We start from the raw sequence: 12447 nt of genomic DNA on the forward strand, positions 1-12447 counted from the left end.
TTTTTCTCTTATTGATGTGATCTATCACATTGATCTTTTTAAATTTTATTTATTTATTCATGAGAGACACACAGAGAGAGGCAGAGACATAGGCAGAGGGAGAAGCAGGATCTATACAAGGAGTCTGATGTGGGACTTGATCTCAGGACTCCAGTGTCACGCCCTGAGCCAAAAGGAAGTACTTAACTGCTGAGCCACCCAGGAGTCCCTATCATGTTCTTTTACAAGTATTGAACCACCCTTGCATCCCGGGGATAAATCCCACTAGGTCATGGTGAGTAATCCTCTTAATTTACTGTTGCGATCCTATTGGCTAGTATCTTGGTGAGAATTTTTGCATCCATGTTCATCAGGGATATTGGTCTATAATTTTGGTGGGGTCTTTGTCTGATTTTGGGATCAGAGTAATGCTGGCCTCATAGAACAAGCTTGGAAGTATTCTGTCCCTTTCAATCCTTTGAAACAGCTTTAGTAGAATAAGTATTATTTCTTCTTGTTTGGTAGTATTCCCCTGGGAAGCCATATGGCCCCGGACTTTTGTGTCCTGGGAGGTTTTTGATAACTACTTGAATTATTCTTTCAAAGAACCAGCTCTGGTTTTGTTGATCTGTTCTACAGTTCTTCTGGTCTCTATTTCATTGAGTTCTGTTCTAATCGTTAATACCTCTCTTCTTGTGCTTGGTTTAGGCTTTATTTGTTGTTCTTTCTCCAGTTCCTTTAGGTGTAAGGTTATCTTGTATATTTGAGGTTTTTCCAATTTTTTGGGAGGCTTGTATTATGATGTATTTCTCTCTTAGGACCACTTTTGCTGTATCCCAAAGATTTTGAACAGTTGTCTATTGATTTGCATTAGTTTCTTTCAAAAAGATTCCATGAATCCTTTCAATTCTTCTCTAATTTCCTGGTTGACACATTCATCTTTTAGCAGGATGCTCTTTAACCTCCATGTGTTTGAGTTTCTTCCAAATTTCTTCTTGTGATTGAGTTCTAGTTTCAAAGCACTGTGGTCTGAAAATATGCAAGGGATAATCCCAATCTTTTGGTATCGTTTGAAACCTGATTTTTGATCCAGTATGTGTTCTATTCTGGAGAAAGTTCCATATGCACGTGAGAAGAATGTGTATTCAGTTACATTAGGATGGAATTTCTACATATATATGTAAAATCCATTTGGTCCTATGTGTTATTCAAGACCTTTGTTTCTTTGGGGATGTTGTGCTTATAAGATCTGTCATTTGTAGAAGGTGCTGTGTTGAAGTCTCCTACTATCAGTATATTATTATCTAATTATGTCTTAACTTTAGTTATTAATTAACTGATATACTTGCCTGCTCCCACATTAGGGGCATAAATATTCATGATTGTTAGGTCTTCTTGTTGGATAGACCCTTTAAGTATGATATAGTGTCCCTCTTCATCTCTTACTGCAGTCTTTGGGATAAACTTTAATTTATCTGATGTGAGGATTGCTACCCCAGCTTTCTTTTGAGGACCATTTGAATGGTAAATAGTTCTCCACCCCTTCACTTTCAGGCTGGAGGTGTTCTTAGGTCTCAAATGAGTCTCTTGTAGACAGCAAATGGATGGGTCTTGCTTTTTTATCCAGTCTGAAACCCTGCATCTTTTGATGGGATCATTTGGCCCATTCACGTTCAGAGTAACTATTGAAAGATATGAATTTAGTGTCATTGTAATACCTATTCAGTCCCAGTTTTTCTGGATTGTTTCTTTGGGCTTCCTCTTTCTTTTACAGGGTCCCCCTTAAGATTTCTTGCAGAGCCGGTTTGGTGGCCACATATTCTTTCAGTTTCTGCCTATCCTGGAAGCTCTTTACCTCTCCTTCTATCATCAATGACAGCCTCACTGGATAAAGTATTCTTGGCTGCATATTTTTCTTGTTTAATACCCTGTATATATCAAGCCAGCCCTTCCTTACCTGCCACGTCTCTGTGGTGAGGTCTGCTATTAATCTGATATTTCTCCCCCTATAAGTTAAGAATCTCTTGTCTCGAGCTGCTTTTAGGATTTTCTCTTTATCTTTGAAATGTACAAGTTTCTCTATTAAATGCCGAGGTGTTGAATGGTTTTTGTTGATGGAAGTGAGGGGTTCCTCTCTATCTCCTGGATCTGAATGCCTGCTTCCTTCCCCAGATTAGGGAAGTTCTCAGCTATGATTTGTTCAAATATGCTTAGTGGTCCTCTCTCTCTCTCTCTCTCTCAGCCTCTTCTGGAACCCCAATAAGATGAATATTCTTCCTTCTCGAGCTATCGTTTATTTCCCAAAGCCTTTCCTCATGGGTTCTTAGTTGTTTTTCTCTTTTTTACTCTGCTCTCTTCCTTTCCATCAACTTATTTTCTATGTCACTCACTCTCTTCCACCTCATTAACTCTAGCAGTTAGAGCATCCAGTTTAGACTGCTCTCAGTTAAAGTATTTTTAATTTCAGCCTGACCAGATCTCAGTTCTGCAGTAAGAGAATCTCTAGAGTCTTTTATGCTTTTTTTTAGAGCCACCAGTAATTTCATAATTGTACTTTTGAAATGTATCTCTGCCATGGTATTTAAATCCACATCCAGCAAGTCTGTGGCAGAGAGTATTACTTCCAGTTCTTTCTTTTGTGGTAAGTTCTTCCTTCTAGTCATTTTGTCCAGGGCAGAGTGGCTGTATGAGTGAGCAGAGTCAAAAATATCAACCACGACCTAAGAAAAATACACCCTACATGATTCCAAAGAGGTCAGAGACCAGAAAATAAAAGAAAAACAAGAACAGAACAAAATAAAACAAAAGCACCACTAAAGTGAAAAACAAATTTTAAAAAATAGAATAAAAAAAAGAAAAAAGAAAAGAAAAAGGGGGGTGGTGAGGAAGTGGCAGTGGAGAGCGAATCTAATATAGTCTTACCGAGGGGACCTAGAGGGTGATCCTCTTGGTTCTGAGTGTATTTTTTCTGTATGTTAGAAGATCCTCAATTCCAAATTTATATAAGCCAGCAAAATTTATATAGAGACCCAACATTGACCACAAAAACAAACAAGATAAAAGGGGGGGGGGGGGCAGAATGGGAAGAAAGAATATAGTCTCACAGAATGAACCAGCACAGTGTTCCACTTGGTTCTCGGTGTGTTTTGGTCCATGTGTTAGAAGGTACTAACTTCCACCATTATAAAACAAAATATGACAGAAAAAACAAAAAACAAAAACCCATAACTCATGTATCTACCAAAAAATTGAATATGTTGAAGGGAATCCAAAAATGAAGAATATAGCTAAGACATGTAATTGTAGAAATATGAAAGTCAAAAAGGAAAAAGCTTAAAAACAAAGAGTTGGTAAAATATTGTAGTTAAGGTAAGAAAAGAGGAAAAACTACTGGAAATTTTTAACCTGAAGGATAAATGAATCATAAGGGAAAAAAACCTCTAGTTCTATATACTATTTTCCCTCAGTCCTGGAACTTTCCAGGGCTGCTTGGTGAGTAAACTTGCTCTTCCCCTGTTCTTCCAGCAGTTCTGGGGGAGGGGCGTGCACGCGGAGTCTCAGATGTCCGTGCCTGGGCGAGGATGCCCTGCCCCGCCCCTTGCCGGTGGCCCCGCTCAATGTGAAGCTGTTTATCCTGTGAGGCCTTTGTTCCCTAGAGGCTGTGCCTCTCCCGGTGAAAGGCGAAAAGAAGAAAATAAAAAATGGCGGGGCCCAGATTTCCAGCCCTGGAGCCAAGAGCTCCCCAGGAGCACCGAACCATAGTCTCCCCATGCACACCGGCCTAGATGCTCCTGGGGGCAGGCGCAGGGGCACTGATCCGCACAAATTGAAGAGCACCCAGCGGCAGGAGACTTCTCCACTGCCTGTGCCTCCCGGGTCCACCTCTCCCAGAGGGAACTGAGGACAGCCGCCTCCGGCGTTGCCAGGCTCTAGGGTAAGGGAGCTCCGGTGCCGGCCGCGTAACCAGCAGCTTCTCCCAAAAGCCCGGAGGGTTGCAGCGTTCAGGCCCTTTACCGAGATCCGACCGGGTCTGCGGTGAGCTTCCCCCGGGGCGCCCCTATTCTTACTGTGTCTCTGGGAATATTGAGGCTTCGCTGCCCCTCGTGCACTTCTGCCCCTACTTCCCCGCTAAGCACTTTTCAGTCAGGGGAGACTCTTCCAGGCACAGATTTTTAAAGTTCCCGCTTGTCCGGGGCCGGGCTGTGGTGCCCAGGCTTGCCGGGCTCCTTCCCCCACCCGTTCCCTTCTCCACCTTCCTACCTTGTCAGAAGCGGTCCTTTTCTCTCTGCAGCGTTCCAGCTGTTCTCTCTTTACCTCTCAAGAGGAATCTGTAGGCGTTCAGGACGTTTTGGATGTTATCCAGGTAAGTTGGTGGGACCAGATGAATTGAGGCCCCCTACTCCTCCGCCACCTTGCCTCCTCCCTCCCAGTTTACTAATGTTTAATGGAGTTATTAATATGATTTGTGTTTTGGCCTACCATTTTATTATTTGTTCTCTACCCCTGTTTTTCCTCCTTTATGTTTCCTTCCTTGTCTTCTAAAGTTTTTTTTTTAAGATTTTATTTATTTATTCATGACAGACACAGAGAGAGAGAGAGAGATAGGCAGAGACACAGGCAGACAGAGAAGCCTGCTCCATGCAGGGAGCCCAACGTGGGACTCGATCCCGGGACTCCAGGATCACACCCCCCGGCGGAAGGCGCTGGGCCACCGGGGCTGCCCTTCTAAAGTTTTTAAATAATTTTAGAATTCCATATTAATTCTTCTATGGGCTTTTTATATGTGTCTTATTTTCTTCCCTAGGAATTACAATATACATTCTTAGCTTTTTACATTAGAACTTAGAACTTACTGAGAACTAAAATTGTGTAACTTTAAATAAAATGCAGACATCTTGCAACTATGTAGGTTCATCATCCCTTCCCATCCTTTATAATAACTTGTTATATGTAGTACATTCACATATGTTATAATCCCCATGAAACAATACAGGGTTTTTTTGTTTGCCTGCTTTTAAAAAGACATTTATTATAAAGAATGTAAATGGGAAAATACAAAAAGGTCTTTATATTTACCAATTATTTACCATCTTGAGTGCTCTTCATTCCATTCTGAGGATCCATGCTTCTATTTAACATTACTTCTCTTTAGCCTGCAGACCTTCCTTTTGCATTTCTTATAGTTCAAGTATGCTAGCAACTAATTCTCCTAGATGTCTTTCACCCAAAAAAATGTCATTTTGCCCTCATTCTTAAAGGATTTTTTTCAGGTAAAATTCTTGATGGCTTTTTCTTTCAGCACTTCAAAGATATTATTCCACTCTCTCTGGCCTCTATATATTCTTATGAGAAGTCAGATGTTAACCAAATCATTGTTTCCCAGTATATAACCCTTCCTTCTTCTCTTTCTCATTTCAAGATTTACTCTAGTTTGTTTGCTTGGTTTTTGTTCGTTTTTTTGTTTTGTCTTGTTTTTTTGCTTTTAAAAGTTTGACTATGATTTTTAAAAGGTTTAAGATTAAAGATTAAAAATGCCTTTTTTTTTTTTTTTTTTTTTTGCTTGTTTTCCTACATCATGAGTCAGCAAAGTTAAGCCTTTTAGCAAATTTGGGGATTTTCCAGTCATTATCTCCTCAGAGTCTCCTCTCCTTCTTTGATAATACCTAAAGATGCTATCATTTAACAGGTCCCTGAGACTCTGCTCAATTCTTTTCCAGTTTTTTTTCTTCTCTTAAAACATTAGACAATCTCCACTGATCTATCTTCAAGTTCATGGTTTCCTTTCTCTGTCATCTCCATTCTAATATTAATTCCCTCCAGTGAATATTTTCAAATAGTTTTATTTTTCCAGTTCTCCAATATCTGTATGATCCTTTTGTATTGTTTCTATTTCTGTGCATCTTTTCTATTTCTAGCAAACATTTCCTTTTATATCTTTGAGAATAGGTATAATAGATGTATAAAATCCTTATCTCTTGAATATAATCATCTAGGAAATCTTAAAGTATGGTCTACACTGATGATTCTTTCCTTAAAGCATGGGTTGAAAAATGATAGCCCACAGGCCAAATCCATCCCACATCCTGTTTTTGTATGGTTTTTTTTTTTTTTTTTTTTTTTTTGGTATGGCCCATGAGCTAAAAATAGTTTCTCATATTTTTTGAAGGATCAGTAAAAAAAAAAAAAACAAAATTTTATAATCCCACATATGTATATTCTACAGAGACTATATGTTGTCCATAAAACCTAAAATATGGGCAGCCCCAGTGGCTCAGTGGTTTAGCGCCACCTTCAGCCCAGGGCGTGATCCTGGAGATCTGGGATCGAGTCCCACATCGGGTTCCCGGCATGGAGCCTGCTTCTCCCTCTGCCTGTGTCTCTGCCTCTCTCTCTCTTTCTCTCTCTCTCTCATGAATAAATAAATAAAATCTTTAAAAAATAAAAAAACTAAAATATTTCATATCAAGCCTTTTATTTCTTTTAAAGATTGTATTTATTTGACAATAAGAGAGAGAGAGAGAGAGCAAGTAGAGCATCAGAGTGAGAGGGAGAAGCAGGCTCCCAGCTGAGCAGCCAGCCCTATGTGGGGCTCCATCTCAGGACCCTGGGATCATGACCTGAGCCGAAGGCAGATGCTTAAGATTGAGCTACCACGCCCCCCCATCAAGCCCTTTAAAGAAAAAGTTAGGGATCCCTGGGTGGCACAGCGGTTTGGCGCCTGCCTTTGGCCCAGGGCGCGATCCTGGAGACCCAGGATCAAATCCCACGTCGGGCTCCCGGTGCATGGAGCCTGCTTCTCCCTCTGCCTGTGTCTCTGCCTCTCTCTCTCTCTCTCTCTGTGTGACTATCATAAAAAAAAATAAAATAAAATAAAATAAAGAAAAAGTTAGCCAACCCCTACTTTGGAGAATGGGTCAGAATTTCCTGGTTCTTCTGTCAGGTAATTTTGAATTATCATCTGTACATCCTAAAATATTAGGTTGTAGACATACTAGATTCTCAGGGCACCTGGGTGGCTCAGTTAAGTGTCTCTTGGTTTCAGCTCAGCTTGTGATCTCATGGGTCATATGATCGAACCCCACGTGGGATCCACACTCAACAAGGAGTGTGCTTCTCTCCTTCTCCTTTTCCTCTGCTCCTCCTCCTGCTCACACAGGTATTTTATCTCTGTCTCTCAAATAAATAAATCTTTAGAAAGAAATACTAGTGTTGCTATGAACACCAAGTTTTGTTGTTGTTGTTTTATTGTAGTAAAATATACATAACACAACATTTACCATTTTAGCCAATTTTTTAAGTGCACAATTCATTGCATCAAATACACTCAGTATTATGCAAGCATAACCACTACCAATCTCCAGAACTATTTCATCATCCCAAATGGAAATCCTGCTAAACACTCCCTCCTCTCCTTCAGCCCCCAGTAATCATCATTCTACTTTCTTCTCCATTAATTTGACAAGTCTATGTACTTCAAATAAATAAAATCACACCATAGTTGTCCATTTATGCCTGGCCATTTCCTGAGCATGTTTCCAAGATGAAAATCAAAACTATTTATGAAACAAAAATGCACATTTTATAAGTAAAAACAACTCAAGTTTAACACTGTAATCAAACAGCACCAACATCATCAATAACACATACAAAGCACCTTTTGCTGGAATCACTTCATTCATTCCTCACAACTGCCCTGTGAGGTAGGCTTTACAGATGAAAGAACCAGGTTCAGAGAAGACATAAGTCACTTGCTCAAGGACAGGCAGCTTGTAATATAAACATGCATACACAGGTCTTTCAACTCCATCCCCAAACTCCTGGTCCTTTTTATTTTTATTTTTTAATATTTCATTTATTTGAGAGAGAGAGCATGTGCACAGGAGCAGGTGAGGGTGGGTAGACAGAGGGAGAGGAAGAAGCAAGACTCCCCACTGAGAGAGAGCCTGATATGAGATGGGTCCCAGGACCTCATGACCAAAGCTAAAGGCAGATGCTTAAGCAACTGAGTCACCCAGGTGCCCCACTCCCAATCCTTTTTAATTGACAAGATCAGCGGCCTCCTAGCCCACTACCACTCCACTTATAAGGATGGTCAGGAGAGACCCGTGTGATAGGGAGAGCCAGAGAAGGCTCCAAAGACAAAGAAGATCTTGAGACAGAACTTGATACGCTAGGGGCACCTGGGTGGCTCAGTGTGTGAGCATCCACCTTTGGCTCAGGTTGTGATCCTGGGATCTTGGGACCAAGCCCCACATCGGGCTCCCTCTGGGGAGCCTGCTTCTCCCTCTGCCTATGTCTCTACCTCTCTCTCTCTCTGTGTCTCTCATGAATAATACATAAAATCTTAAAAAAAAAAAAAGAAGAAGAAGAAGAAGAAGAAGAAGAAGAAGAAGCTGATAAAACTAGCTTTTGCTAGAAAGAAACACAACAGGCATTCCAGGCATCATCATGACTACCAGGGGCCTGGGTACAGATGAGCCTGGGTACTGGGCAAGGAGGAAAGAAGAGGGTATGGATAGGAACAGTGTGTATCCTAATCAAATTTGAGAAGAGATTAGAAGAATCTTACCTTTCATTCCCATCTATAATGGATTATCTTAAACAAGGATCTTTATTCATTTTTTTCTGCTTTACCAGAGTATAGAGTTAAATAAAATTTCAGCTAAAAGCTACATGTGCCCCTAGAACTTCCTAGTTGGCATCAACTACTAGTCAGCACCGTCTTTTTCCACTGCATCCCAGACTGAGGCAGGATGTGGAAGGGATGAATATCACTTCACACACATTACAGCTAAAATCCTGACTGAGACCAAGTAAGCACTAAGTGAATCTGATTCATTTATTCGATAACTTATGCCATAGGGTACCTATGCCCTTAAGATTAATTTCCACAGAGCAGAAAATAATGAAAGCAAAAAATAGCTTCAGTTGTGACTGTTACCTCAACCATAATTTTTGAGAATTTGTTTCATCTTTTCCAAAAAAACATACTTATTTTTATTTTATAGAGGAAACCATCCTTAGGAAGAAAACTTATGATTTTGATCACTGTTTGGGGACAACACAGCTGAAGATCTAAAGACATTTAGTTTAACAATCACTCCTATTAAAGGAAGTTTTAAAAAAAAATGTTTATTACAAAAATAAGAAGAAATAATGACAGGCACGAAGAATAGATTTTTCAATCTGTGGATATCAACCATTCATAAGCAGAAAAATCATAATTTGGTATTAGTAAAACCGTGTCTCTATCAGGATTAAATAAGAAAGACTTTTGGACACCTCTTTATATCAACTGATGATACAGCAAAATAGTGCCAACAGATGAATCAGTGAAAAAGAAAAAGTTAAATTATCTTAGCCTCAGTGCTGGAAATCCAGTAACTTCTCATATCTGAACACCAAACACACCAAGGTTCATTTTCCCCCTAAAAGAAGTTCTCTTTGTCATAAACAGAATATAATTCATTAAAAAGAAATTTCTTAACCTTTAAGCCCCTTGTAATTGAAAACTGGAGGAAAGCATTTTAGTACACACTTAATTTTCTACACCAAAAAAAAGTCTTTTTAATAAAACTATTTTAAAAGGAAAGTTTAGACTGACACTCAGAATCTAAACACGAAGATTCACATTTCAACCCTAAGCTATTTATGATAAACACCTATTTAAGGAACAAAAATAAAACTTCCATGTCATTTTATGAAAGATGTAGGATACACAGCTAAGGCTATTATTTATGCCAAATACAAATCAGGTCCTTGGACCAAGCAGGAATTATAACATATTCAGACAGAACCACCCAAAAATAAAATATGCCTTCCTAAATATTTTTCTTTTTAGGAATGTCCAGTTTTGCTTGCTTCCTCTACTTAAGATGGTCCTACTCATTTGTTCCCAGGTAAGCTGACTATAAAGGGAGCCATCAAGCAATTGTTAAGGAACAATCATGGTCAGAAAACAAACGGAAATATAACCTGAAAAATAATAATAGTCCCTAATTTCAATTTATAACTCACAACTCCAAGCCCTTCCCCCTCCTAAAAAATGCAGAAATTTTTCAAATCAAGATTAAGAGTTGGTGAAATTAAGGGAAAGGCCCCTCCATGGTATTATCTAAGCGCTAAAAATGAGGGACAGGAACAAATCTGTACTTGGTATTATGGCGCCACCCACTGGCTAGAAGGCCTCACCGCAGATATGAAACCCAGACATTACAAAAAAAGAGATTCTTGGAGGAGGAAGTTGAAAACAGTACTAATATTCTAATTCATTACAGCATCAGGAACTTCTACCAAAAAAGAACCATCCATATTACTTATTACCACAAAGAAATAAAGTAACTGTCAAATATATTCACAAGAGTAAATTTTATTACTTTCGAAATGCAAGGCTACAATCTCCAAAAGCAAGGACTTAAATGTTAGAGTCAAAACAATTAACATATAAAATGTCATTTCAGCCCTGTCACTGAACATATAAACACAGTGTTAAGCAGAAGATGCACACTTGCATTTCATGAGTAAGAAAGAAATTGTAATATTCATAATACATTTCAATGTTAATACAATGGAGTAAGTCCCACTTCCACCTTTACCAGAGAAGTAACAAGACATAAAAAAAAAAAAAAAAAAAAAGTCCCAAAAACTGAACTGAAAAACATAGTTTCTCAAGTCCTGAAAGAGACCATTCAGGTAAACCAGTATAAATGCTTTCTTTAAAACAGCACCTTTATAGTCTAAAATATATTTGATACATTAATACAATCTCCATTTCATCCAAATGACATCATTTCTGTCTTTCCAAATCATTCTTTTCTCAAATGCTAGCATTCTATATATCTCATCATAGAAAATATTTGAGAGTCATTTCTCTTGTACAGCCTTTCCTGGTAACACTCAGAATCACACATGAAGTCTTGACATCCTTTCTATAGTCCATAGGACCCTCTGAACGTTGATCTCTAAGACCACACCTCAGAATTCCTCTACAGATAAGACCTGGTCTTCCAATTCAGAATTCATGAATATGCTTCAGGCAGTCAGTATAGGCTTCAAGTATCTTTGGCTTAATGATAATTATCATGTGGTCTGCAAAGCCAAGGTCTTTGCTTGCTCAGAGCCGGTTGATTGCAGATAAGAATATGATGAGAAAAGTCACATTCCCGCAGATATAAACTGCAAACACCACCTTTTTAAAAGCATGACCCTGGAAGGAAAATTGAGATGTGAAAGAAAGAAACTACTATCATTGAAGTTTATGTCACTAAATAAGAAAAGGAGGACTTACTTCTGCTTCGGCTACAGTGCATGACTGAAGGATCTGAATTCTAGCATCATCCAATATTTCAACTGTCAAGAACAACAACATAAGTTTATAAGGCCCACGAATATGCCAGTAAACTAACTCTCAAAAAAAAAAAAAAAAAAAGCCCTGATGTGTAGCCTTTGTTCATCTCCAGCTGTATATTCTCTTTCAAGCTACCAAATGTTGCAAACTTCCTAAACACGTAAGGCTCTCACAAACTGGGACAAGCTGGCTATAGATTTAAAATTTGTCAAGTGACTGAAAATATGCCTCTTCTCCTGGTCAATAAACACCACTAGAAAGTTTGGGTAAAATAAGTTCTTCCTATCTAGCTTGCCTGGTTAGCTAACTATGTATTATGTAGATAGCAACCTAAGTGCTAGTACACGGTAAGAAGTTCATCAAATAGGCAAAATCTGTCTGCAGTTTTGCCCTGTGTTGACTTTGGGCATCTCTTCTTCCTCCACTTCTGGGTTCTCTTGGCTCCGTGCATTCAGGTTTCTCAGTGTGTACTGGCTCGAAGTCAGACCAGCATGCAAAATATAAAGTATTTATTAAAAAAAGACATCTTGGACACCTGGGTGGCTCAGCGGTTGGGTGCCTGCCTTCGGCTCAAGTCATGATCCCGGGATCCGGGATCGGGTCCCGCATCAGACTCCCTGCGAGGAGCCTACTTCTCCCTCTGCCTAGGTCTCTGCCTCTCTCTCTCAGTCTGCGTCTCTCATGAATAAATAAATAAATCTTAAAAAAAAAATGACTTCTTCCCTAAAACCTAAAATAGTCCCTTTTTTTAATTCACAAATTCTAATACTAATGAGTATAAAAAACAAGGGGCAAAATATTTCCATTAATGCTAACACTAACCAATCATCACAGACATTTTTACTGAGCTACCAGGTAAGAGTCAACCACCAGGGGCAGCCCGGGTGGCTCAGCAGTTTAGCGCCACCTTCAGCCCAAGGTGTGACCCTGGGGAACTGGGATCGAGTCCCACATTGGGCTCCCTGCATGGAGCCTGCTTCTCCCTCTGCCTGTGTCTTTGCCTCTGTGTGAGTGTGAGTTTGTGTTTCTCATGAATAAATAAATAAAATCTTTAAAAAAAGAAAAGTCAACCATCAGTTTGTAGAAACTAATCACATTCCTGGGGTTTGTATATCTGTGCC

The 12447-nt window shown here is 39.4% G+C and overlaps 1 protein-coding gene across 4 annotated transcripts in view; it reads right to left on the bottom strand.

Annotated features, from left to right (window-relative positions):
- Window positions 1-10328: 10328 nt before the first annotated feature.
- The window catches only part of FRRS1 (ferric chelate reductase 1), a 45621-nt gene continuing 43502 nt past the window's right edge, over window positions 10329-12447 (bottom strand). For all 4 annotated transcript variants that reach the window (XM_077905576.1, XM_077905575.1, XM_077905577.1 and 1 more), the window contains 2 exons: window positions 11267-11328; window positions 10329-11185 (listed from right to left, as the gene is read on the bottom strand). In XM_077905576.1, the coding sequence (XP_077761702.1) occupies window positions 11093-11185; window positions 11267-11328 (155 nt within the window). In that variant the 3' untranslated portion in view covers window positions 10329-11092. The remainder of the gene's footprint in view (window positions 11186-11266; window positions 11329-12447) is intronic.

Source organism: Canis aureus, chromosome 8 (genome assembly GCF_053574225.1).
Source record: "Canis aureus isolate CA01 chromosome 8, VMU_Caureus_v.1.0, whole genome shotgun sequence".
NCBI classification, from domain to species: domain Eukaryota; kingdom Metazoa; phylum Chordata; class Mammalia; order Carnivora; family Canidae; genus Canis; species Canis aureus.